The 27,308-nt window shown below is 42.8% G+C and overlaps 1 protein-coding gene across 1 annotated transcript in view; it reads right to left on the reverse strand.

Moving 5' to 3' along the window:
• LOC308121917 (myotonin-protein kinase-like) overlaps positions 1-26,373 on the reverse strand; it is a gene marked incomplete at both ends in the record, with an annotated part of 57,533 nt that extends 31,160 nt beyond the window's left edge. Inside the window, 3 exons of the mRNA XM_080483443.1 lie at positions 223-306; positions 3,246-3,337; positions 26,208-26,373. Of these exons, the coding sequence (XP_080339569.1) occupies positions 223-306; positions 3,246-3,337; positions 26,208-26,373 (342 nt within the window). The remainder of the gene's footprint in view (positions 1-222; positions 307-3,245; positions 3,338-26,207) is intronic.
• Positions 26,374-27,308: the final 935 nt, after the last annotated feature.

Consider the following 27,308-nt stretch of genomic DNA (forward strand, 5'->3'; position numbering starts at 1 on the left):
TACTCAATTCTGAAAAATCGGATCGGTATCGGGGGCCAAAAAGTGAGATCGGGACATCCCTACTTCAAATAATACCCACGGGAACAAAAATACCCCTAATAAACTGGATGTTTTCTGTCATTGTGTGTGTGTGTGTGTGTGTGTGTGTGTGTGTGTGTGTGTGTGTGTGTGTGTGTGTGTGTGTGTGTGTGTGTGTGTGTGTGTGTGTGTGTGTGTGTGTACCTCTCCTCGCCTCAGCATGTCCCACTTGTTCATAATCTTCAGAGCGTACACCTGCTGTGTCCTCCTCATCCTGGCTACAGCCACCTGTCGGAGCAGAGCAGATCATCTCAGCTGTCAGGTGACCAACAGTCCGGAGGCTCCTGAGAGCCCCAAAAGGAAATACTTCTTTTTCTACACACTGTGTGTTTTAGGTTTAAAGTTACCTTCTCTCACTAAAATCCTAAAGTTAACCAGTCGAGCTGATTTTAAAATACTAAATCTCATATTTCAGAAAGAAACAATTGGTCATTGTGTCGTTTTCTGAGTTTTAACTTTTTACAGTGTAGGAAGGTTTTAATCTGTGGATACCACTACGGAAATAGATTGAAAACGATCTGTTATTCTTAAATTTCTTAAGTTATTGAACCTTATTTTTTAATCAAAGATGGTATTTTTTTAACCCAACAATGCATTAAAATGTTCAGGAAATGTGTTGAATCTATTTTCAGAGGAAACATTGTTTTTGTCTCAGAACAGAAATCTTATTTTCTCGATGAGCAGCAGAAAAACAAAAACCTTGTGGTGCTTATTTGTTCAGTAGAACTGACTTCTCCTCCTCTGGCTGAGCTGAGCTGGTGTACTGACTGATTTACACTGACGAAGTGTTTCCAACATGATTTCAAGTGAAAAAACTTTAGTTGTTTCATCTGATTGAAAACAGAAAATAACCTCAATCAATCAATCAACATTTATTTACAAAGACATTTAACAACAGTCAAGGTGACCAAAGTGCTCTCCCGTCAAACGTGACTGTGACATGAAACTGAAACAAATTAAAATATAACAAGAGTAAAACATGCAGTATATCAACAAGAAGATATTCGCCCTCAGAGAAGATAACGTTTTCGCATGGGCGGTTTTTGGTGGTGAAAATCTTATTTTGTAAGGCAGATTGCAGACTTCCTGTTGGATTTAGGTCAGTGGAATCAGCGCATGATTTTTTCTTTGGTCCAGTTGAGTTTTAGTTTGATCTCCTTACTTTCCTACAGGCCATGGTGGCCCTTTTAGGGTTTCTTGGTGGCACAAGAGAGCACATTTTGGCATTCTGGGGGTTATTTTTTACATTGTTTTTACAGTTTTTGAGCGTTTAGTTGGTCAAACATGGGATCAACCCCGCGTCAGTAGAAAAGAAAAAAGAATAAGAAACATTAATAAACAGTAGGGTTCTGTCCTCCAGTCCAGGGCTCCGTCCCCCATAAGAAACATTAATAAACAGTAGGGTTCTGTCCTCCAGTCTAGAGCTCCGTCCCCGATAAGAAACATTAATAAACAGTAGGGTTCTGTCCTCCAGTCCAGGGCTCCGTCCCCCATAGGAAACATTAATAAACAGTAGGGTTCTGTCCTCCAGTCCAGGGCTCCGTCCCCCATAAGAAACATTAATAAACAGTAGGGTTCTGTCCTCCAGTCCAGGGCTCCGTCCCCCATAAGAAACATTAATAAACAGTAGGGTTCTGTCCTCCAGTCCAAGGCTCCGTCCCCGATAAGAAACATTAATAAACAGTAGGGTTCTGTCCTCCAGTCCAGGGCTCCGTCCCCCATAAGAAACATTAATAAACAGCAGGGTTCTGTCCTCCAGTCCAGGGCTCCGTCCCCCATAATAAACATTAATAAACAGTAGGGTTCTGTCCTCCAGTCCAGGGCTCCGTCCCCCATAAGAAACATTAATAAACAGCAGGGTTCTGTCCTCCAGTCCAGGGCTCCGTCCCCCATAAGAAACATTAATAAACAGCAGGGTTCTGTCCTCCAGTCCAGGGCTCCGTCCCCCATAAGAAATTACATCCATTACTCCTGTTTCCTCTCACAGTTCACAGACACTGAACTTCTCCTTGACGTGAATGTGAGTGTCTGCTTTACCGTCTCTCCTTTTTTCTACTATGGTGGACTGAAGACCTGTCCAGGTGTAGCTGTCCTCACCTGTCCAGATTCACGTCTCCTCACCTGTCCCCATCTGTCCAGGCGTACCTGTCCTCACTACACTCCAGCTCCCTCAGAAACACCCACTCTTTGCCCTCTATGAAACCAATGTAGTTGCTACATTCAACATTAAACTAACCTTACACAGAGGATTTAACTCTGATGCACAGGAAAAACTGCCACTTTTCTTCAGTCAAGGTTTTCTCAGTGGACTCTGGTACTTTGAGACATGCTCTGGGGCCATCTTGACTATTGCCTCCAATTCAATATGGCCACCAAATTTCTGATATGGCCACTGAAATACCTCAAATGTTATCTGGGTAGGATTCCTATCAGGTCAAATGCTGATTTTATTTCACTAATTTGTGAAGATAATCGCCAGCCGACATGACCCAGTTGGTAGGACGCCACTGCAGTACACCATCAGTGTTTAAATCCAGTATGGCTGCCGGGCAAACTACTCTTATTGGAAAATAACCGTATTTCCTGGTCTGGTGGAGATATGGCTATATATTTGGTGTCGGTCCCTGGGTTTTCAGGGGTGAGCATTTCAAATATACAATACGATTAGAAATGTGGTCAGCAGGTCATGTGGTAAATTCAAGATGGCCGTCATCAGTGACGTCAGTAATATTTCCTGGCCTGGACCTTAAACACACTGAAAACATTATGGAGTCACTAGAGGAGGAAGTGTATCACAGAGAAACCTTCTGTGCTGGAGAGAAAAGATAAAGCACCATGAAGGTGTTACCAGGTGCAGCGTCGTATTTCTTTCTGTAATAAATGAACCCATCATGAGAAGACGTCTCCTACACTGAAAAATGCTTGTCTTCACATGTACTTGTCCACATTCGTCTGTGATCTTTGAACGGTCCGAGAAAACTCGATTAAAACGTGTGGCATTATTTGTGTTGACAATAATACTTTAATTTAAATGTGTTATCTTGATAAAAGTCCTTTTGTAGGACAAGACAACATGAAAGAAGCTGCAGTACTCCTCAGTGTTGAGGATTACTGCAGCGGTTTCCAGACCGCTCTTCGGCCAGAAGGCGTGCTGACCTCTTCCTCACCTCGCTGAAAGTTCCTCGACCGATCACCTTCAGGATGTGAAAGTCTTCTCTCTTGATGCGTGTCCTTTTGACCTGACTCACGAGAGGCTCCGCTGTCAAGAGAGAAGAGAGACGATAATTGGAAACCCTTCTGACGAGGACACCATCAATACTGCCACTACGAAGTAGTAGTGGAAAAGTATCAATGAAGTACCAGGAACAATGGAAGAGTATAATTAAATCAGCTGTTATACTCCAGGTGGGTCAATTGCCACCATCTGTGTGTTTTTGTGTGTTGTCATGGAGACGAGTGGCCGTTCACAGACTGTTGCTGAGAGAACAGATGAGACAGTGAGAAAGCAGGGATGGAACATGAAGAGTTTAATCAAATGAGATTTTTAATTTGAAAACTGTTTGAAAAGGGCTTTGAGGGCCTTAGCATACGTAACTTTTTGTGAAACTTTGCAGAGGAGATTTCTATAATGTGGGGGAGTTACACATGTGACTTGTGAAATGGCTCAATGGCGCCACCTGCAAAATTGGAAAAAGGTAGCCCCAGAATCCCGTTTCACTGAGAGCTACGAAAATCGGCACACATTTTTAACCTCCTTCTGCAAGTCTGGGTGTTTGTCCTTCAGGAGTGTAGCAGGTTAGTAGTGTAGCAGGTTAGTAGTGTAGTGGGTTAGTAGTGTAGTGGGTTAGTAGTGTAGTGGGTTAGTGGTGAAGCAGGTTAGTAGTGTAGTGGGTTAGTAGTGTAGTGGGTTAGTAGTGTAGTGGGTTAGTAGTGTAGTGGGTTAGTGGTGAAGCAGGTTAGTAGTGTAGTAGGTAAGTAATGTAGCAGGTTAGTAGTGTAGCAGGTTAGTAGTGTAGTGGGTTAGTAGTGTAGTGGGTTAGTAGTGTAGTGGGTTAGTGGTGAAGCAGGTTAGTAGTGTAGTGGGTTAGTAGTGTAGTGGGTTAGTAGTGTAGTGGGTTAGTGGTGAAGCAGGTTAGTAGTGTAGTAGGTAAGTAGTGTAGCAGGTTAGTAGTGTAGCAGGTTAGTAGTGTAGTGGGTTAGTAGTGAAGCAGGTTAGTAGTGTAGTAGGTAAGTAGTGTAGCAGGTTAGTAGTGTAGCAGGTTAGTAGTGTAGTGGGTTAGTGGTGAAGCAGGTTAGTAGTGTAGTAGGTAAGTAGTGTAGCAGGTTAGTAGTGTAGCAGGTTAGTAGTGTAGTGGGTTAGTAGTGTAGTGGGTTAGTAGTGTAGCAGGTTAGTGGTGAAGCAGGTTAGTAGTGTAGCAGGTTAGTAGTGTAGTGGGTTAGTAGTGTAGTGGGTTAGTAGTGTAGTGGGTTAGTAGGTTAGCAGGTTAGTAGTGTTTCCACTCTGGACCAGACGTGTTCTCTAACACTGTTTACACAGTGGAGCTTCAGTGTTGCTGGAGACATTGTGCTCTTTTGTTTTGAACCCAAAGTACTTCATATAGTACTTCTAGTACCTGTTTTTTCTACAAGTTACGGCCTTGTGGCTGTATCAGCATTTCTCTCTCTCTCTCTCTCTCTCTCTCTCTCTCTCTCTCTCTCTCTCTCTCTCTCTCTCTCTCTCTCTCTCTCTCTCTCTCTCTCTCCCTCTCTCTCTCAGTGATGCACTCTATTTCTTTTTACAGAGTTTCCACGAGTCGTTTGAGTCAGTTACGCGTGCACACTCTCACATGGACACAAACACCATGTCATTTACTCATGCGCATCCGGTATTGTTCTTTTCAAAGTACAAGCTCGGTTGGGAGAAGATTGTTTTGAAAATACGTTGTTTTGACTTTTATTTGTGTAGGTAGCGTATGAAGCGATAATTCAGTTGCGGTTCTCGGGTCGGAGCGCGGGAGCAGTCTCGGAGAAACCGGACTGCAAAAAAGAAAGAAAAAAAGAAAAGAAAAGAAATTTGGTTTCGATTGTCCAGAACATCCAACACTAGTCAGAAAGCGGAGCAGCCCGCCGACGCTTCCCCACAGAGAGACTGACTGACGACTCTCCTCGGTGCAAATCACAACACAGTGACGTTCCGCGGCCACGTAAAAAAAAAGAAAAGATATCAGTACCAGCCGGGCCCAGTATAGTTTCGTTTTAAAGGCGTCAGTACCACGATACCAATACAGTACCGGTATACCGAACAACCCTACATGCGACACATGCGTGGGTGTGCGAGGACCCATTCAGCGCTGCTTGAAGCTTTAATATTTATTATACTCATATTACTTTTTAATTGAATATTAGATGATTATTTGTTGTTTGCAGGCCTCCTATAGCTCAGTACCAAGACTTTACAATGTCAGTCACACATAAATTGGTGAGGCAACAAGCACAAGATCAATACTTATATCAAAATCTGCATTTTCACAGCAAAGAATATATTTTATTCTTCAATGAAAAACGTGCAATTATCCAAACATGTATCAGCCTGTTGGAAATGAAAGATTAGTTCGATCATAAGTCCAAAGAATTAGTCCCACCTGTGTGGATTCTGCATATAATATTCTTCAGCATCTTGGAAAGGAAATTCGTTCAAATTCCTCCTCTCTGCTTCAGCATTCGAACGCATCAGGGTAAGTCAGAGAATGACGAACCAATCAGAGGCCACCTTTCTAAACGTATAAACCACATGGTATCAATTGACCAATCACGTTGCTCATTACTGGGCGTAATACAAACCGGAGGTCAGTTGATAATTGTGTACTCGAGTCTATAATTCACTATATTTTGGCGAAAAAATAAGAATTTAGACAAAATTAGATGGTGACAAGTCGTGATGGACGATATATTTGAGAGGCTTTGAGCAACACGTCTGCTGTTTTTTCAGCCATCGTTTCCAAACATTGACCGTCCAAATGACAGCTGGACCATGACACACACACACACACACACACACACACACACACACACACACACACACACACACACACACACGCATACACACACACACACACACACACACACACACACACACACACACACACACACACACACACACACACACACACACACGCATACACATACGTATGCACATATACATACACACTCCTGTACAATAGTATTTATTAATTTATTTATTTATTTACACACACAAATATTATTTCTAACCTTGTCAATGTCTTGACTATATTTTCTATTTATTTTACAACTCGCGTGGTAAATAAAGGTGTGACTTGTCATGGAAAACACAAAAATGTCTGGGTGACCTCAAACTTCTGAACTGTAGTGTGTATATATATATATATATATACATATTTATTTATTTGTTTAAATATTTATTTGTTTCTATATTTATTTATTTTTTATTGTTGGAACATGATATTTGTCTATCCACTAATAGACAAATATTAATTATTCTAATATTTTAAGATTTAACAAAAGGTGACCAATTTCCTGTGAAGTCAGTCAGTTGCTGTTTTTTAGACGCAGTTATTTTTTCCAGTGAAAAGTATTCCATCAGAAGATTCTGCCACTGGTTGATGTTAAGAGCTGATGTTTCCAGTTGAGTTGACTGGTTTTCTTAGCCATGGTGAGAGCTACAAGTAGTAGATGTGTTAAGTTGTTTGTGATCACAGTGGTAGTGAGGTCACCAGTTAGACCCCCGCTGGGCGATCGGGGAATCCTGCAGTCTATTATGGAAGAACGTTGCTGGATGATTATTGATCAAAATTGTTGGACTGGTGAACACAGCCAGAGGCCTGGAGGTGAGGATCGGTCGTATTTATACTGCATTGGGTACATTTCTGTGTGAGAGAAGCCCATTTTATTCACTTTTTTCTTGAGTGATGTGTGTCCTGTAGAGGATTTTAAAGTGGATCAGTTGTAGGTTGGTGTTTCTTGTCATACTGAAGGTATTTTCCCATATCCTGGTCCAGAAGCTCAAATCAGACGAGAAGCCCAAACCTCTTCCCATTTTAATACTGGAAGACGTAGAGAGTCTGTGTTTATGAGTAACATGTATATTTTGGAGCGATTTCTTGATATTAATCATCAAATCAGGTGGTTGTAATATATTCTGCGTCAGTGGGATTCTTTTTTTCAATTGAGATGTAAACTTACAACAACATCAGATGTTCAAAACATGATTCTTGTTTCTTTGTTGGGTCTTGATACTAAAGTGTGGTAACAAACCTTCACATTTCTGAAGTTAAAAACCTGAGAGAAATATCCAATGCCTTGGCTGATAAGAGTACTGTACCCAACAAAAAACACCACACCAGTCACATTTCTGAGAGCTATCACTTCCAATTTCAAGTCTCCATAAATCCACTGCAGAACTCCACTATACTGACCAAAAATATAAACTCAACACTTTTGTTTTTGCTCCCATTTTTCCTGAGCTGAACTCAAAGATGTCAAACATTTTCTATAAACACTAAAGACCTACTTCTCTCAAATATTGTCGATAAATCTGTCTTAATGTGTGTCAGTGAGCACTTCTCCTTTGCTGAGATAATCCCTCCCACCTCACAGGTGTGACATATCAAGGTGCTGATGAGACAGCAGGAATATTGCACAGGTGTGTCTCAGGGTTTCCACAATAAAAGTCCCTCTGAACTGTGCACTTTGATCTCACAGCACACCCCCAGTGATGTCACAGGTTCTGAGGAGTGTCCTTTTGACATGCTGACTGCAGGAATGTCCACCAGAGCTGCTGCCCGTGAACTGAAGGTTCATTTCTCCACCATAAGCGTCTCCAAAGGCGTTTCAGAGAATCTGGCAGTACATCCAACCGGTCTCACCACCGCAGACCAGGTGTGACCACACCAGCTTTATATTAATTGCATTTTGAATGCAGAGATACTGTGAGGTGATCCTGAGGCCCTTCGTGGTGCCGGTCATCCAGGACCATCAGCTCATGTTGCAGCATGATGAAGCACGGCTCCATGTTGATCTGGACACAATTCCTGGAAGCTGGAAACATCCCAGTTCTTGCATGTCCAGCATCCTCACCGGACATGTCCCCCATTGAGCATGTTTGGATGCTCTGGATCGGCGTAGACGACAGCGTGTTCCACTTCCTGCCAATATCCAGCGACTTGGAACCGCCATTGAAGAGGAGTGGACCAACATCCACAGGCCAGAATCAACAACCTGATCAACTCTATGCATTCTGGCCCCTCTGAGGACGTCTTCTAGATATATAGAGATGATGTCTTTTAGACGTGTTTTGGACCATTTTTTGTTCAGTGGGATCTGTCCTTCAGTCATTCAGTCATGAAATGTGCTGCTCTCTTTTGTTTCCATAGTTTCATTCAGACTTAAAGTGCTTCAGACACCAAAACATGTTTGAAAAAAGCAATAGAAGAAAAAAGTATTCATATAATTCTGTTGTCATCCGCGAGATAAACAACGATGAATAACAAATTAAATTAAGTCTTGATTCTGGATCCCTGGTCGAGCTTTCTCCACCGCCGCCATCTTGGCTGTGATGTAGCAAGAGCAACAGGGTGGAGGCTGCGACAACAGAAGCGCCTCGTCTGGTTGGACTCTGTGACAAGGACAAAGCGGTTTCCAATGTACTGGATTCAGCCAGTTGTTCAAATGTCCATTTCAGTGTAAACACTGCTGCAAGGTAACATATCATAGAGTTTCTCTCTTTTTAATTCGAGACACCCGGGAGGGTCTCGCTTTATATCACAAATAATGTGGCAGGATTTCTGTAGATTCACTATAAAAGATAAAGTGTGTCTAAAAATAAAGGAATGGAAAAATCCCCTCAATTCAAAGTGATGGCTGCTATTCTTAGCTGCTCACAGTGACTCTGAGTGGAAGAGGAACTCCATGTAGGGGAAAGCCAGCCAGAACACAGAGCAGCCAGCTATGCAGACTGGGTTTAAAGGAGAAGGCCGTTCAGGAACACTCTCAGTCCGTATCCACCTCCAAAACTCCCACTGTCTGAGGATTTTTAACTTACAGACAGCTGAATACTTGGAGAAAGGAACATACCACGTAATACATTAAGGCCAAAAGGAGGAACAAGAGGCCGTCTTAGTCAACAGTAGCCGGTGAGATTAGGGAGGCCCAACCCTCCGACATGCCTGTCGCTGCATAGTAGCCGTTGACTGGCCCTCGAGCACTTTCCAGTCCAGATAAATGATGAAATTATGTCATTAATAGAGGTAAAGAAGGATTTGGGAAAGACGATAGGCAGGCACTGAAAACACATGTGAATAACGAGGGTGCACATTCATTTTGATCATTTGTAGTCTGACAATGGGAAGCAGTTCCATCTCTGCAGGTCTGCCTTAATAACGGCTTTAATGCAGTAAAATTATTTTCTCAGTGCACAGATCTGGTAACTGGAATGCCGAGGTACTAAATACCTGTTTCAGCTATTTGTTTATTCGTTCATTTCATTTTATTTTGAAACATTATAAACTAAAACAATGAATACAATGAAAATGAAAACGTTCACATGCAAAAGTAGAAGGAAGACGCATTGGTTTATAAAATCCTATCCCCTCTCCAGTCTGTTTGCATCCTTTGAGTTTTATTAAATTATTCCAATACTCAAACCTTTTATAGACCAAATAACCACAAAAGAAAGCAAAGAAAGCAACCAGCAAGTAAAAACTGTCATATATCCTCATAACAAGTAATCAGACACGGGAGACTGATTAGTACTGATCATTTGGGTTTTAGTTAGGGTCTTTCACACGCTCACACACAGGGCTGATGACGTCACCGTATCAACAGGGGTACTGCGTATCTGAAGGCACATTTATAGAAAGGTAAACATAAAGGCAATTAACTAAAGCTTACTGTTTAAATAAACAACATTCCTCCACCTTTACTTTTGATGTCTATCAGCAAAAGAAAACATTTTAGTTAACAAAAATCTCTTAATCAGAAAATAAGTCGCTGTACCATACTATATACAAACATTCTTCTCAGGTGGCTTATTATTATTATTATGATTAATTTAACACAAAGGAGTCACAGAGTGTACTTAACCTAACCTAGGGAAGAGGGTAGACTACCTCATTGCCCAGACTGAACCCTGGGGATTATTCTGCCCCAATTGTGAGGGTGAGTCTCCGAGGTTTTGTGCATGTACGCTTCACTTCCTGTTACCAGCAGGTGGCGCTGTTCCCAATGGTTGTGTCTCTTGATGCTGATCAGATGTGAACTCTCGTGCTGCGTGTATGGTAACTAGCATGGATGCTAATGTTAGCCTGCATGCTAATGAGCGCGGATGCTAATGTTAGCCTGCATGCTAATCACCACATATGCTAATAAGCACCTACGCAGATGTTAGTCAGCACATATGCAATTGCTAACACACATGCTAATTTGTGTGTATGCTAATTAGCGTGTATGCTAATGCAGGTGCATTATGCTCGATAGTTGTGACGGTTTTGATCAGACGTGGACGCTCAAGCAGCGTGTGAAGTGAGAGCCAGGTCTGAGCATGTACACGCAACTTCCTGTTCCAGCAGGTGGCGCCATGGCTGATGGTCATAATTGTTGTATGGCTGTAATGATGGTCGGTCTCTGATGCAGCGTATCAAGTTTGAGGTCAATATGACCACGTTCAGTCTATTTACATTGCACTTCCTGTTCTATGGCAAAGGTTGTCAAAGGGGCCGTCCATACGAGGTTCATGTAAAACAAGCTGTTTTTGGCCGATAATCCACAGGAGGCGGAGCTTTAGGAGCTTTAGAAGCCCTAAAACTGTTTGTTTTTTTAACCTGGGTCCCAGACTGGGGAAATTCTAAAACCCCGGCTCAGCTTTGACGTGTGGACGGCAAAGACGATCACCTGTGGAAAAATGATGATGTCATCATCCCTCACACCCCCCACCACTGTCCGTGATGTCACCGAATAACCACAACAATCTTGGACTCCATGCTCCAGTCCAGCTGCAGAAGCTACTGACGCTAACCGGAGGAAGAGCAGGAGCATAGAGCTATAGAACCCAGAGTTATGTAAAGTCTATGAGCAAGAATGGAATTCTGCATGTCTATGTGCTCTGTCTTCTCTGTATTTCTGTTGTGTTTGCTGAGTCACAGCGCCCCTAAAGGCCTGGCAAATGTACTCCATGGCCTGAAGCCTCGTGATGAGCTGTGCTCATGGTGAGGTGTGGACGGAAGGCTTTTTTTTGGAGAACCACGGTGAAAAAGATGGTTCTGGCTTGTGTGGATGTGATGATGGTCGGACTCTGATGCAGTGTATCAAGTTCGAGGTCAATCTGATCACGTTCAGTCTATTTACATTGCACTTCCTGTTCCATGGCGTTCTTGACCATTGACTCACCCTCAAATGGCGTTACGACTGAGAGTCATCATCTGGTTGTGATCAGGGCCGGACTGTGATGCAACATATCAAGTTTGCGGTCAATCTGACCACGTGGCGAAACAAACTTTGTGGCATGGTCACGGCCACCTCCTAAAAGCTTTGAGACAGATTTTGATCACTTTTGCGCTTCAACCCCTTTTCTATCAAAAGAGCCCAAGTTGAAGTAAATTGGAGTTTCTCCCTGGGACGAGTTCACTTTAAAAAATGTGTTAATTTGGGCAAAAATTCACCAAAATCTGTCATTTTCCTCCAAATATCTGACTTCCTGTAAAGTTTTCAGTACGGCCTTGAGAGAGCTTTTTGTTCATCTTGCTCTGTTAAAAATGTGTGCCGATTTTCGTAGCTCTCAGTGAAACGGGATTCTGGGGCTACCTTTGTCCAATTTTGCAGGTGGCACCATTGAGCCATTTCACAAGTCACATGTGTAACTCCCCCACATTATAGAAATCTCCTCTGCAAAGTTTCACAGAAACATACGTACGCTAAGGCCCTCAAAGATGCGTCTGTTCGGGCTGACAAATTATAATCATCATAATAATCATAATCATAATCATAATCAAAATCATCATCATCATCATCATCATCATCATCATCATCATCATCATCATCATCATAATAATAATAATCAGGAGTCTGAAGCTGAGTTAGCAAGCGAGGAAGACAGGCAGCCCGACCAGACTCGCTCACCCATGAAAGGGTTAACCACCCTCACCAGTGAGATACAGAAGGAGATGAAACCAAGCCTCAGAGAATTCAAAGAGGAGTTTAAAGAAGAGATGAGGCGATCATTTTACTAACTTCAAAGAGGAAATGAACCGAAAGGTGAAAAAAAAGCCACAACAATAAAACCACAGCAGCAAGATATGACGGAGGCTGAGGGGCGGATCACAGAGTTGGAGGAGTGGAACACGGAGACAAAAGAAGCTATCATCACTCTAATAAAACAAGTCAAACTACAGGAGAAGTTAACTGAAGTGGAGGGACACGGAAGATGGGGCAACTTGAGGATTTATAATGTGGTTGAACAGGACAACGAATGTGTGGCAACATTAGTGGAGGGACTCCTGCGACTAGAGCTGGCTTTACCTTGAACTGCACATTCAGCGGGCACACCTGAGCTTCGGTAAGAAACCACCACCGGGAGCGACCCCGAGGTCCGTTGTCGTCAAAGTCCTCAAATATGAGACTAAAGAGAACATCCTGGCCAAGGCTTGGAAAAAGAAAATGCAAGTTGACGGCAAACCAATATTTTTTTACCAGGAGTACCCCACAGAAGTGATGAAGAAACGTAAATCCTAATCTGAAATTAAAAAGAAACTGAAAGACAAAAAGATCCGCTTCCAGACACCTCTGAGCAGAATACGGACCCAGGATCTACAACCGTGCTGAGGACGCAGCTCGGGACATGAGGAGCAGAGGTCTGGACCTCCAGGAGAAGCCTGGCAGCGGACCCCCCCTCCATAGACATAAACACTAGACGCCTCACCGACTGGCAGGAACATACCTCAGTGCGTCCGCCATCTTGTGAGTGGCGTTTGTCAGGACGATGCCGCATCACTGTTCTGCTTTTGGTTGTACAACCAGACAAAATAAGGACAATCGACTGCGTGGGATTACCTTCCACAGGTAGGAAAAACACAGTTTTTGTTGTTGTCGTTGTGTTTAGCTCAAATAAAATTAACTTGGGACATAGATGAGCTGGAGCCTTGGGAAATGCTCTCTATTCCCTGGCTTTAGGTCGCCCTCAAATATCCATCATCCATCCATTTTCTTCTGCTTATCCGTTTACGGGTGGCGGGGGTGGCACCGTCACCCAGATCACACTGTGGTGAGCCCACAGGAAGGTGGCGCCCGGCGTGGGACATGAATCTACCTTGAGACTGAGAGTCTCAAGCTCTACCAACTCAGCGAGCTGGGGGCGCGCCCTCAAACAACAACAACAATAACAACGTCTTTTCGGTTCATCTCACAGAGGCTATTTTAGTTGCAGTGTGTAGAATATTACATTTCAAAAGAAATCAGTTGCTTTCAACTGAACTGTGGTCATATATGACGGCTACTGACTAACTTTTTGTGTATTTGAAGGTTTCCCACCAACCAAACGGCGAGGAAGCAGTGGGAAGTCGCCCTCCGAGGGAGGCTTTTATTACCACTGTGTACTCGAGGCTCTGCAGTGAACACTTCAGGCAGGTGGACTTCAACAGGACGGGTCCGACTGTCCGGGTCAGGGATGGAGTAGTGCCATCTGTCTTCAACTTCACAGTTCATATTAAAAGAGTAGGCGCATCACTCAGTGATGAAGTTAAAACAATACCACACAGTTTGGAGAATGATTTTATTTAGCTGCATGTTCGACTCAAAGTAGTATTTCTACGACATTGTGTGGTAACTAAATACAGCCTTCAAAGTGTGATAGCTTTCATTTCAGCCGGTGGCACCCAGGACTAGCTGGACATCCAAACAGGCAAACACTGCAGCGTCTCAGAACCAGTCAGTGTCCTGTTCCCTGCCTGTTACAGCAGGAGAACCTCAGCCTGATCCCAGTCTTGTGAGTAGGAAGTACTGTCTGGCTCCTTTTAGACATATTGACATGTACACAAACATTATTATTATATATATATTGATTAGGATAGCAGATCAATTGATTGCAAGTTGCACAAGCAATGAATTGATGTGATAACACAGGACTCTGAACATGTAAATCATTTTATTTCACTAGGACCACTCCTATGCACTGCCCACATGTCCTGATGCTTTGACAGCCAGACTCGGTGAACCCATGGCCAGCTTGGCTTTTATGCATCCAGCTACTGGAGAAAGGGTGTATGTCATGTTGGATGCATGCCACATGTTAAAACTACCGCGTAACGTGATGCAGGCTTACAGCCCAATAATCAGCAGCACTGGCCAGATCGACTGGGGGTTCTTTGTTCAACTGAACAATGTCCAAGTCAAAGAGGACGACATGCTGCGAATAAAGTGACGGCAAAACATGTGAACTTCCCAGAAGATGAAGGTGTCCCTGGCTGCTCAGACACTGAGTCGTTCTGCGGCAGTGGCTCTATGCACACTGAGGGACTTTGGATATTCACAGTTTCAGCACTGTGAAGCAACGGCTGAATTCATTGAGGTAATAGCACATAAATAAAATTGAAACGTACCCATTTTTTGTCCAAGCTGTGAAAATGATTCCCTGTTTCATTTCAGTAAGATGGCTACCAAGTCATTGAAACATTAGATTTATTTTGGTCATGATTCCGATACCATCATTAACCAGATATTTTCTCTTATGTAAGCTCATGGACAGGCTCTTTGACATAATGAACAGTCGTAATCCCCGTGCGGGAGGTTTCAAAGCCCCCCTTGGTACTCTTAACCGGTCAGAGAGAGTAGAGTTCTTGCTGAGAGGCAGGAATTACTTGACGGCTTTGAAGATGAAAGATGGCACACCCCTTCAAACATCAAAGAGGTTTTGGCAATACGATGTCTATGTTCAGAAAATACGTTCAGAAATGTCTCGTTCAAGACATTCTAACCCTTCCCCTTCTGTTCTCTTGAACTGCATCAAGTTCATGTGATGCTCTGTTTACTGGTTCTCATCTTTTTCTAGTGTGCTGCTTGTTGCTTTATGCCATTGTTCCGAGTGGCATTACTGTCATAGAATGAGGTATAGAACTATGGTTTATTATTGCTTACCATGAAAATATTGAAAATGCATTTTCTTTTTGAAGGTACTTGTCTGTCATAGGGTTCATCATTAACATCGACACACTGATGTTTATGATACCGGAGCAGCTTCCAAATCAGCGATACACCTATGGCTTCAGCCAAGATCACTTGGCACTCCACTTCAACTCCATCAGGGCATCAGGTAGGGATGTCAGAGTTTTCCTTTCCCCCCCCCTTGTGACTGAGAGCTGTGATGGTTGACTAAGTAGTAAGACGATACGGTGCACCTTGAATGAACTAATGGGAAAGAACAAAAATCCAATGATTTGTTACATGGAAAAAGATGGTCAGTCAAACCCAATGAGAGTGCAAGGTAATTTGAACAACGTTTTTATTAATAAAACGTGTAATTTAAGAAACAATATTCAGACCAGGTTGAATGATAGTATTCCCTTAATATTAAATACAATTTTGAAAGTAAAAAAGTGTGAATATAAACTGCAGAAGGTAACCATAGAGGATGTAACAAAGGCTCTCAAATCTTGTAAAAAACAAACAAAAAAAACAACAACAAAAAAAACTTCTCTGGGGGTGGATCAATTAGATAGGATACGTATTAAACTCATAGCAAATGAAATTGCCCGAGTGGTGTGTCATATAGTAAATCAAAGCTTTCAAACAGGGTCGGTGGCACAAAAGTTGAAAACAGCCAAAATGATCCAATTGCCAAAGAATGATAAACAACCATTCTCAGATGTAAACAGTCACCCAATTACTATATTGTCTGTTTTGAGGAAAATCATGGCAAAATTTATCTTTGAATAAATAAAATTCTATGTTGTAATGTTAGATGTTGTAATGTAACTTTGTCATGTAAAGTATTGTTGAATTGTTTTTATTGGACCCCAGGAAGAATAGCGACAGCTCTGCTGCGCTCATGGGGATCTCTACAATAAACATAAACAGTACTTGTGTACATGTTAATGGGTTTTTGTTGTTTATCTATGGGGGCTGGAATAACAATCCATCGACAGGCCAATTCCAGGCTATTTTCCGCCGCCTCATGGTCCACTGTGGTGTGTCTCCTGGCAAGTCTGGAAACGTGGCAGCAGTGAACGACACTGTGTCCCTGTCTGCTGTTGATCTGTCCTCGGCTCCAGCAGAAGAAGAATCTGAAGACCTCCCGTCCCCGTTCCCCAACATCCCTGCTCTCGTGTGTGACCACAATGATCTGCCCACATGATTTGGTGGCCTTGTGGACAATGCTCTGACTTATATGTCAGGGTTTGTTGTGAGACGCGTTTTAAGGACGCTGTCTTGTAGTGTGTGCCGTGGTAGCCTGGTGACAGAGCTCCCACTTGCTGACCCTCAGGAATAGAAGGGCTCATGATTCCTTCTGAGGGGACAGTGAAGGTTGTCAATTCAGCAGAGCGTTTCATTCGCCAGTCAGAACCAGAGCAGAACATGAGTGTGTACTCTCTCAACCGGTTGGTCCGTGGAGACAAACTAAGATTCCATCACATTACAAAAATGAGAAAACACTAAAACTCCAAATTGGCAATTCACAGAAGAGGCTGTGCTTTTCCAAGGCTTCTGAATTTGTGAAATGAAACAACCTCAAAATCATTTTGAGTGGTTGGTGTCATCAATCTATAAATATGTAAATATATGGAACAACAAATATGTAAATATAATGAATAAATCTGTAATATAATAGGTAAATATGTAACAACAAATATATAATGTGAGGTTGATATGTAAGAATAATATGTCATAATATGTAATAATAGATAAATCTGTAACAATAAATAAATATGTAACAATTATTTTTTATGTAATATTAAAGGTAAATATGTAACAATAGATAAATGTATAATAGGTAAATATGTTATTGTGTGTAAATATGTAAAATAAAATCTACATTTGTTCCAGAAAAGAAAAAATGTTATAACTTGTGCCCTAATGTACATGTCCATTGTACATAAATGTCACATTGTGTGCAAATAAACACTTTTACATACTTTTGTCATGAGCTCCATCATGTTGCTGCTCAGCACGTACAGCGTCCCAATGTCGCATCTGCAAACTTCTTCCATTTCCTCTCAATACTTTCTATAAGCATGCTACATTAAATAAATAAATAAATAAATGAAATAATTTTTAATTTAATAAATAAAAAATGAAAGCAATGATTCTTTCTTCAGAAAACACATTGCTGTCACAAAGACTTCTTTAGGCTGACGGGTCAGACTTGCCCCTCACAAGATGGCGGCCGCTCTGACGTATTGGAGCGGTGGGCGGACACAGGCTCCGTGGCGTCTCGTGTATATGTCTATGCTTCACTTGACCAGAGACGCCTAAAAGCGTCACCATAGCAACGCGTCGGAGAAGGGTGAGGCCGCGAGGACTGCACTGCTGACGAGGACCCCTAGAGGCACGAAGCCGAGCGAGGGAGCATTTCCAGGAGTTTAAAAGATGATCCAGCGACAGATTTAAGGTGAAGGGAGAGGGGGTGAAAGACGATGACAGTATTTATAGGACCAAACGGAATGTAAATTTCCTGTCTTTAAGGTTTAAGACTAAACAGTTTTATCAGTAGCTAAAACTTAAACAAACTGCCATTTAAGTTTATAATGTTATTTATAGCAAATAAGCTATTTGCGAGGGGATTATTTTATTCATAGTTTATCCTAAGTTTTTGTAATACTGTTGTGTTTTACTAAACCTATCATAATAAAAGGGCCCCATGAACAGACCTATGGGAGATTTTGAAAGCACAATCCCCTTCACCTACAAACCTCAGACTTCTCTAAATAATATATAAATATATAACAATTGGCAAAGAGACCTGATTGGTGATTGTTGGACTTATCTAGGAGAATGGAGAGGCTTATTTTTGACCAACTCCAAAACATTAGGGGGGCCCTTTGTTTCCACAAGGTTACCCCTCACTCCCACCAACAGGGAGGCCTCGGGGGAACGAGGCCCATGTTTGCTAGGGAGTTCAGTTTTTATGTTTGTTTATGTTTTGTTCAGTGGGAAACATTGGGTGTCAGCATTACAGTGGAGGTGGTAAGAATCATGTCAAAGGGTGCATGTGGTCACCACTGGAAAAATTCGCCATTGGTCATGTGACCCCCACCAGGGGGCCCCAGGCCCCCTCCTTTGAAGCTGCATCACTGCAGCTCACCACCAGGGGGATCTGCCAACTCCGCCACACCCATGGTCTGGAAACCTGAGACCAGCCCAAGGAGAGTGGCTGAGAGGCATCCTACACAGCGGGAGTCGGACCATGACGCGCAAGTATAAAAGTCCAACTCACGAAGACGGACTCGCGTCAATCCAGACGCAGAACTTCATATGGGGACACAAAGGGCGTGGTGACTCACGCGGACTGGCCCGGAACACTTCCAACGTCTACGCAAATCACCGATAAGCTCACACACATAGCCACATTTAGCACCCGAACCGCTAACTTGTGCCGCTAATGACAGATCACCAGAGTTCTGGTTGCATGTTCCGACATCCAGTTAGAACTCCGGCTCAGATCGGTCTGACAGTGTCGTCCGGTCGTCACGTGACCTCGGAAAGCGTCTCCCAATCACTACGCTAACTTAGCTCCGCCGAGTGCAACCAGGCCGCCATTTTGGCTCTTTGAAACCGCATCAGAGCTGCCATCTTGGATGAGGATCCTAACTCATCCAACACCTGGTGGACGTTCGAGGTCATTACACCCATTCACCCCATCACTCAACACACGCACACACACACACACACACACACACACACACACACACACACACACACACACACACTGTACATAGTGTTTGCTGTTTAATAGATCTCCGTGTGCGATGACGTTTGCTACTTGAATGTGTTGATTTATGACATGATTTCTGAATTATTTCTGAATTAATACATTTTTATTAATAAACGCCTGTTAGCTGAATTGAACGATTCTTGGTGATTATTGTGTATTTATTGTTGACAGTTCACTGGTTTGTAACAGTCTGTACTCGGATCTCACACCTTCCCTTTTATTTAAGATTGTTATATTTTTACACAGAAATATTAACCAACTTAAATTAACCTTTTTCCAAACGAGACTGATATTATGGTAATTAGCTATTTCCAGTTTATCTGGTGGTGACCCCTTTTCATCATTAATAGATAAATAACAAATTTACTTTACTCTCACAGGTGAGATCAAGAAGAAGATCAATATCTAACTAAAATACTGTTGTCAGAAAGTAAAAAGTCTCCTAAAAAGTGGGCGAGTGGAGCACTGTGGAGGAGTGGAGGAGATTCTTCTCATGGAGACTCTCACATATACCGAGACTGCCAGAGCCACAATTCTATAACAAATGGGAAAAATGGACAAATTACAGAAGACAGGAAGAGGACGACACCACCTCTACAGGACAACAAGGACTTGACTCATTGTAAAACTGAATACTTCATTATGTATATGTGCTCCACCCAACCACCAAAGTTCTTAATAGAAAAAAAAAAACACAGAAAAAAAAGAAAAAGAAAACTATCCCTCCAGAACAAATGAGAAGAAATTATTATTTCAGGTAGAAAGTTCAGGATGGAGCAGCAGCCAAACAGGTGTGACCTTCCTCCAGGTGATCTTCCCAACCGTCATAAAGACGCTGGTTTACTACAGAGTTTTACTCAATTACTTATGGCTCGTGTCTCCTGGTAACTAAATCTGATTCTGATGTTGAGTGGGTGGAGGGAGGAGGGAAGGTGGAGGAGATGGAGGAAGGAGGGAAGGTGGAGGTGATGGAAGGAGGAGGGAAGGTGGAGCTGATGGCTGGAGGATGAAATTTGGAGTTGATGAGGGAGGAGGGAAGGTGGAGGTGATGAGGGAGGAGGGAAGTTGGAGGTGATGAAAGGAGGAGGGAAGGTGGAGCTGATGGAGGGAGGAGGGAAGGTGGAGGTGATGAGGGAGGAGGGAAGATGGAGCTGATGAAAGGAGGAGGGAAGGTGGAGCTGATGGAGGGAGGAGGGAAGGTGGAGGTGATGAGGGAAGGTGGAGGTGATGGAAGGAGGAGGAAAGGTGGAGCTGATAGCTGGAGGATGAAATGTGGAGTTGATGAGGGAGGAGGGAAGATGGAGGTGATGAAAGTAGGAGGGAAGGTGGAGCTGATGAAGGGAGGAGGGAAGGTGGAGGTGATGAGGGAGGAGGGAAGATGGAGGTGATGAAAGGAGGAGGGAAGGTGGAGCTGACGGAAGGAGGAGGGAAGGTGGAGCTGATGGAGGGAGGACAGCCTCAGCCTGGACAGCCACCTGCTCCCCAGGAGAGACAACCAGGACCAGCCAGCTGCCAACGTGAGGTTTGTCAGCCACCAGCACACAATGGTGTTTCTGAAGCAGAGAAAATAGGACAAGGGATCCAACGTCTTCATCGAGGAGCCTGACAAGCAGCTTCCTGAGAAGACATCGAATGGACGAAGGATTTTCAGGTGAGAGGAACAAATCTGTCTTCATCTGTGGCGACTTCAATCCAAATCAATACAAAAAAACCTGATGTTTTCAGAAATATCATGTCCAGTATGAACTTCTCTCCCAAAAACCAGACCAACTGGACTGACGACTCATTGATAGTATTAATAGGAACTTGAAGTAACAAGTGGACTATTGGTCAGAGACACCAGCAAGCTTCTGCTCATTTTTACAACTTCTGACAACGACTTGTAACAAGATAACGCCAGAGAAGAGTGAGGACAAAAACTCAATAAATACTTTTAAGCAAGCCTTGATGGCAGAACATTGGGCGCAGTGGTCAGTGCTCTGGCCTCACAGCAAGAAGGTTGTGGGTTCAAATCCAGTGTGTGTGTTTCCTCCCACATTCCCAAAAACATGCACTGGGGGTTCCTGAGCAAGACCCTCGGCTGCTACCAATGGGTCAATCAATATGATTAATATAGTACTATAAAAAATAGTATTTTATGCAATAACATCAACCATGTATATGATGATTCCTTAAAATATTCAAAAGACTGTATGATAAAAACTGTCAGATGAAAAAAATCAAGTCAACCCAAATATTCTGCACTTCCTTGGCTCACAAAGGTACGGAAGAGTATTAGGGCCACTGAAAAAAAAAGAATTAATTTGGTGGTAAAATAAATAAATAAATAAATCCTCATGCACGTTACATAAATAAGTCGAAAACCAAAGTCAAGATTTCTTTTTTTTTTCACAAAGAAAAAAAAATCAAAAACCAATATTGAGACGTTCTGAGGACCAGTGAAGAGAAAAAATATTGGAGGTAAAAAAAGAAATCTTCAGGCACTTTGAGAGGAAAGTTTAAAATCAATTTTTTTTTTAAATACAAACTGGAGACGTCTGTCGCCGAAATATGAAATAATCATATTAAATAACATAACTGTGACCAGATAGGGTTGCTTACTGCTGCTGAACTGGTCAGATTTTACACAGGATTTCCTTGTTTAATAATAACACAGTTTATAAAGAAGTCAGTGAGGAGAGAGAGAGCTGCAGGCTGCTCCGTCTTTTCTTAAAATTCATTTCATTTAATTTTTTAATTTATTTAATAAAAAATGTTTCTCAGTGAAAAAAAATACTTGATTTTTGACTTTTTTCTGAAGTGCATGAGTTTCTTTCTTTTTTTTTTTTTTTTTTAAGAATATTGCCGAACCAATGACGTCCAACAATCGTATCAGTGGAAACCTGAGTTCAATGTTTCTCACAGCAGGGCGAAAGAAAGAAAGAAAATATAGATGCAGTTTTGAATAATGTAGAAATAAGAATCAACTGACAGTGACGACATTGATGTGATGGTGGCGAACCAAACCAGTATTTTCCCAACAGTATGAAAAAAGCAAAAGTCATAACTGTGTTATGGGCGCGAACAACACGTCACTAACAATCGACCTGTTTCCCTTCTACCACACTGCTCCAGAATGTCAGACAAACAAAGTGTCTGGATAGATTCATAGACAAACACAGAAAATCAGTTTGGATTCAGGACAAACAGATGAACCTCATGAGAAATCACTAATTCATCAGAGCTAAAACGGTACAACATCGGATGTTTCCTGGATCTGAAAAAGGCTTTCGACACCGAAGATCACAACATTTTATCCAACAAACTGGAACGGTGTGAAATCAGGGGCGAGGGGCTGGACTGGCTGACCTTCCTGCAGGTGGAGAGCCCACAGGAAGGTGGAGAGCCCACGGGAAGGTGGAGAGCCCACGGGAAGGTGGAGAGCCCACAGGAAGGTGGAGAGCCCACAGGAAGGTGGAGAGCCCACGGGAAGGTGGAGAGCCCACGGGAAGGTGGAGAGCCCACGGGAAGGTGGAGAGCCCACAGGAAGGTGGAGAGCCCACAGGAAGGTGGCGCCCGGCGTGGGACATGAACCCTCTACCTTGAGATAGAGAGTCTCATGCTCTACCTACTGAGCTCGCCGGGGAGTCTTTAAATTTCAATGAAACTAAATTTAAACTTGGGAATAATAAAACAAACATACAAATATATATTTAGATAGTGGGGGTTCACATTGAAGGAGTAAATCAAATATGATTCCTTGGGGGGTAAAGGAGGTTCTAAAGGAAGCATTGAGCCTTCTTTCCTTAACTTAGTGAGAATTCCAAGGCTCCTTATCAAGGCCGCCACTTAAATACTTCTGGGATGAAGGAGAAGTGGCTAGGAAAGGAGATAGGAGGGACTATTAGGAGATAGGTGGGACTACTAGGAGATAGGAGGGACTTATCGGAGATAGGAGGGACTATTAGGAGATAGGAGGGACTACTAGGAGATAGGAGGGACTATTAGGAGATAGGAGGGACTATTAGGAGATAGGTGGGACTATTACGAGATAGGACGGACTATTAGGATATGGGGGGACTACTAGGAGATAGGAGGGACTATTAGGAGATAGGAGAGACTACTAAGAGACAGCAGGGACTATTAGCAGATAGGAGGGACTATTAGGAGAAAGGAGGGACTACTAGGAGATAGGGGGGACAACTAGGAGAGACTATTAGGAGATAGGAGGGACTACTAGGAGACAGGAGGGACTATTACGAGATAGGAGGGACTATTAGGATATGGGGGACTACTAGGAGATAGGAGGGACTGTTAGGAGATAGGAGGGACAATTAGAAGATAGGAGGAACTATTAGGATATAGGAGGGACAATTAGGAGATGGGAGGAATTATTAGGAGATAGGAGGGACTACTAGGAGATAGATGAGACAATTATTAGGAGATAGGAGGGACTATTAGGAGATGGGGTACGATTAGGAGACAGGAGGGACTATTAGGAGATGGGGTACCATTAGGAGATAGGAGGGACTATTAGGACGCACCCAAGGTCTCTGAAGAGGGGAGGCGGGGCTTCACGTCACAAGATGTGATGAAGCAACATCACCATCCTCTGTGTGCGACCTTGTTTCCAGTTTGACCTGTGATGAAGACGATCCAGTGAAGCTGCTTGTTCTGGTGATCTATTAGTTATATATTCTAACACCACATCAAGAAGGAGCTCCGCCTCTTCATCGCTCCAAACTAACCAACTGGCGACATGTTTCCAGGACTCTGGTTGGCTATCATGGCTTCATGCTTCTTGCTACACTGCCCCCTACAGGTCTGGCTGATCATAGCAGCTCTGAACCAGGTGGATATGGGGGTTGTGTAAAGAAAGATTATTTTGTAAACGTAGAGGGGAAACAAAAGTTTTTGTAAGAACCGGAGTGTAAACGTGGGCCAAGTTTGAAGTTGTTGCGTCTCTGTCTGTTAAACAGTGTCCACATATTTCACATGTTTCGTTTTGAACCTCAGAGTCTTTATAATAATCAGAATTACAAATAGTATGATTTTCAGAGAAGTGACTCGCTGAGCTCAGAAAACTTGGACCCTGATCCTCATGAAGTAACTTTACCCTGTTTACTCCTCATGAAGTAACGTTAGTCTGTGTGGTCCTCATGAAGTAACATTAGTCTGTGTGGTCCTCATGAAGTAACATTACTCTATGTGGTCCTCATGAAGTAACATTAGTCTGTGTGGTCCTCATGAAGTAACGTTAGTCTGTGTGGTCCTCATGAAGTAACATTACTCTATGTGGTCCTCATGACGTAATGTGACTATGTGTACATCTCATGAAGTAACATTACTCTGTGTGGTCCTCATGAAGAAACATTACTCTGTCATCCTCATGAAGTAACGTGACTCTGTGTAGTTCTCATCTGATTTCATGAAGTAACGTTACTCTGTGTAGTTCTCATCTGACTTCATGAAGTAACATTACTCTGTGTACTCCTCAAGACATAACATTACTCTGTGTCATCCTCGTGAAGTAATGTTACATTGTGTGGTTCTCATGAAGTAACATTACTCTGTGTGGTCCTCATGAAGTAATGTTACTCTGTGTACTCCTCATGAAGTAACATTACTCTGTGTGGTCCTCATGAAGTAACGTTACTCTGTGTAGTCCTCATGAAGTAACATTACTCTGTGTGGTCCTCATGAAATAACGTTACTCTGTGTGCTTCTCATGAAGGAAGGTTACTCTGTGTACTCCTCATGAAGTAACATTACTCTGTGTGACCCTCATGAAGTAACGTTGCTCTGTGACGTCCTCATGAAGTAACGTTACTCTGTGTCGTCCTCACGAAGGAACATTACTCTGTGTACTCCTCATGAAGTATCGTTAATCTGTGTGGTCCTCATGAAGAAACATTACTCTGTGTAGTCCTCATGAAGTAACATTACTCTGTGTGGTCCTCATGAAGTAACGTTACTCTGTGTGCTTCTCATGAAGGAAGGTTACTCTGTGTACTCCTCATGAAGTAACATTACTCTGTGTGACCCTCATGAAGTAACGTTGCTCTGTGACGTCCTCATGAAGTAACGTTACTCTGTGTCGTCCTCACGAAGGAACATTACTCTGTGTACTCCTCATGAAGTATCGTTAATCTGTGTGGTCCTCATGAAGTAACATTACTCTGTGTACTCCTCATAAAGTAACATTACTCTATGTGGTCCTCATGAAGTAACTTTACTCTGTGTGATCCTCATGAAGTAATGTGATTCTGTGTACTACTCATGAAGTAACATTGCTCTATGTGGTCCTCATAAAGTATCAATACTCTGTGTACTCCTCATGAAGTAAGGTTACTCTGTGTTGTCTTCATTAAGAAACCTTACTCTGTGCATTCTTCATGAAGTAACATTAATCTGTGTCGTCCTCATGAAGTAACGTTACTCTGTGTATTCCTCATGAAGTAATGGTACTCTGTGTGGTTCTCATGAAGAAACATTACTCTGTGTAGTCTTCAGGAAGAAACATTACTCTCTGTCATCCTCAGGAATTAATGTTACTCTGTGTAGTTCTCATCTGACTTTATGAAGTAACGTTTCTCTGTGTAGTTCTCAGGAAGTAATGTTTCTCTGTGTAGTTCTCATCTGACTTTATGAAATAACATTACTCTGTGTCATCCTCAGGAAGTAACGTTACTCTGTGTAGTTCTCATCTGACCTCATGGAGTAACGATACTCTGTGTAGTTCTCATCTGACTTTATGAAGTAATGTTACTCTGTGTACTCCTCACCTGTTTCAAGTTTGACTACTTGTAAAATCCAAGTTGAGTCCAAATCCTTATAGCTTTTCCCTGAAGTGATCACATTCGTCCACAACTCCATAGTGCTCCATAAACCTCTAACAGAACAGCATTTTTAAATTCTCCAAAACATTATTTCTGTCTCAAAAACTATAAAGAACTGCCAAAAAAACAATAATTATAAATATAAAATTATCAGTCATCATCAGGAAGCCGTTGTATTATTTCATATTATACCAAAGGAAAACCATAGTAGATGTTGATGTGTTTCTAAGGTTATGATGCTATCATTGTACTGGTGTGAAACGGAGTCGTCAGATTCTGAACTTCAGCATTGATCTGAGTGTCAAGTCCCTCAAAAATAAAGGTTCAAAAAAGTATCCAGGCAGACAAAAACCATCTTGAAATAAGAGACAGGAACTCACCCCACTGCAGGAAACGAGAGACGTAATTCTCAGTTGCGAAGGGCGAGGAGTAGAACTCCTGATAGACACCAACCAGGAGGTCCAGTAATGTCTGGAGCCCAACAGGTCCTGTAGTCTGGGGGCCCTCGGCCAGGCCGGCTGTACCCGGGCCAGGGCCCGTCGACATGTTGCCCAGTCGATCAGCGGTGTGATGACACCCTGATGTTCATGCTTCTTGTTTCCACAAGAACAAGCCAGATATTCTGCTTCCTCTGAGTCTACACTCACTGTGACACATTTACCGTAACAGCCTGCCCCCACCTCCCCCCCCACCCCTGCCCCGCCACCAACACACAAGCTGGACCAGCACCTGATCCACCCAGCTCCCCTCCTGGTCTGTCTTCGTCTTGTCTCCGCTCTGCGTCTGTCCAGGAGTGTCGAGTGTAAAAGCCTCTTTCTCAAATTTCATTTTCCATATTGCTCTTTTCTTCCTTGTTGCTCTGCTGTCATATTTCCTCTCCTCTTCTTTGTTTGTCTTTAAATGTCAGCCCTCGCTGGGTCTGCCTGTGGCTCTGTGTCTGTCAAGCCTGTAACTTCTCATGCTCAGAGTCCAGACCTTTTTTGGTGTTGGGGTCTCACTCCCTGTCTCTCCCCTCTCGCTCTGGACAGAGCAGTGAAACGTTTGTACCACGCAGCCAAACACTCAAACAGTTCCTCTTAGTCTTGTCTGACTATCACTAATTCTTCTTTTTTTTCACCACTTGTTTGCTGAATTTCCTTTTTTCTCTTCGTCTGTGATAAAGTGAATAGGAACCAGTGATCTGGCCTGGTGCCCTCACTCTGTTATGTTCTGAAACAAATGTAAACTGCCATTAATTCAAATATTCAAGGGGTTTTCAGTATGAAGCTTTCCCCTCTCAGCCAGCTCACAGACTTTAAAAGATTCTCTCTCCTTTCTTGTCTGTCCATCCATTTACTGCCTCTGCTTCTTTTTTGTACTCAAACTGTGCCAGCAGCACTCCTCTCTTTGGTCTCTCCACCTCCACATCTTGACTTTTCACGTAGACCAATTCTTTCAAATACCGTACACTGAAGGTGGCCAGACGTCCCGCTGTGTGTGGG

This window comes from Lipophrys pholis, assembly GCF_963383615.2.
Source record: "Lipophrys pholis genome assembly, chromosome: 16".
Classification (NCBI taxonomy): domain Eukaryota; kingdom Metazoa; phylum Chordata; class Actinopteri; order Blenniiformes; family Blenniidae; genus Lipophrys; species Lipophrys pholis.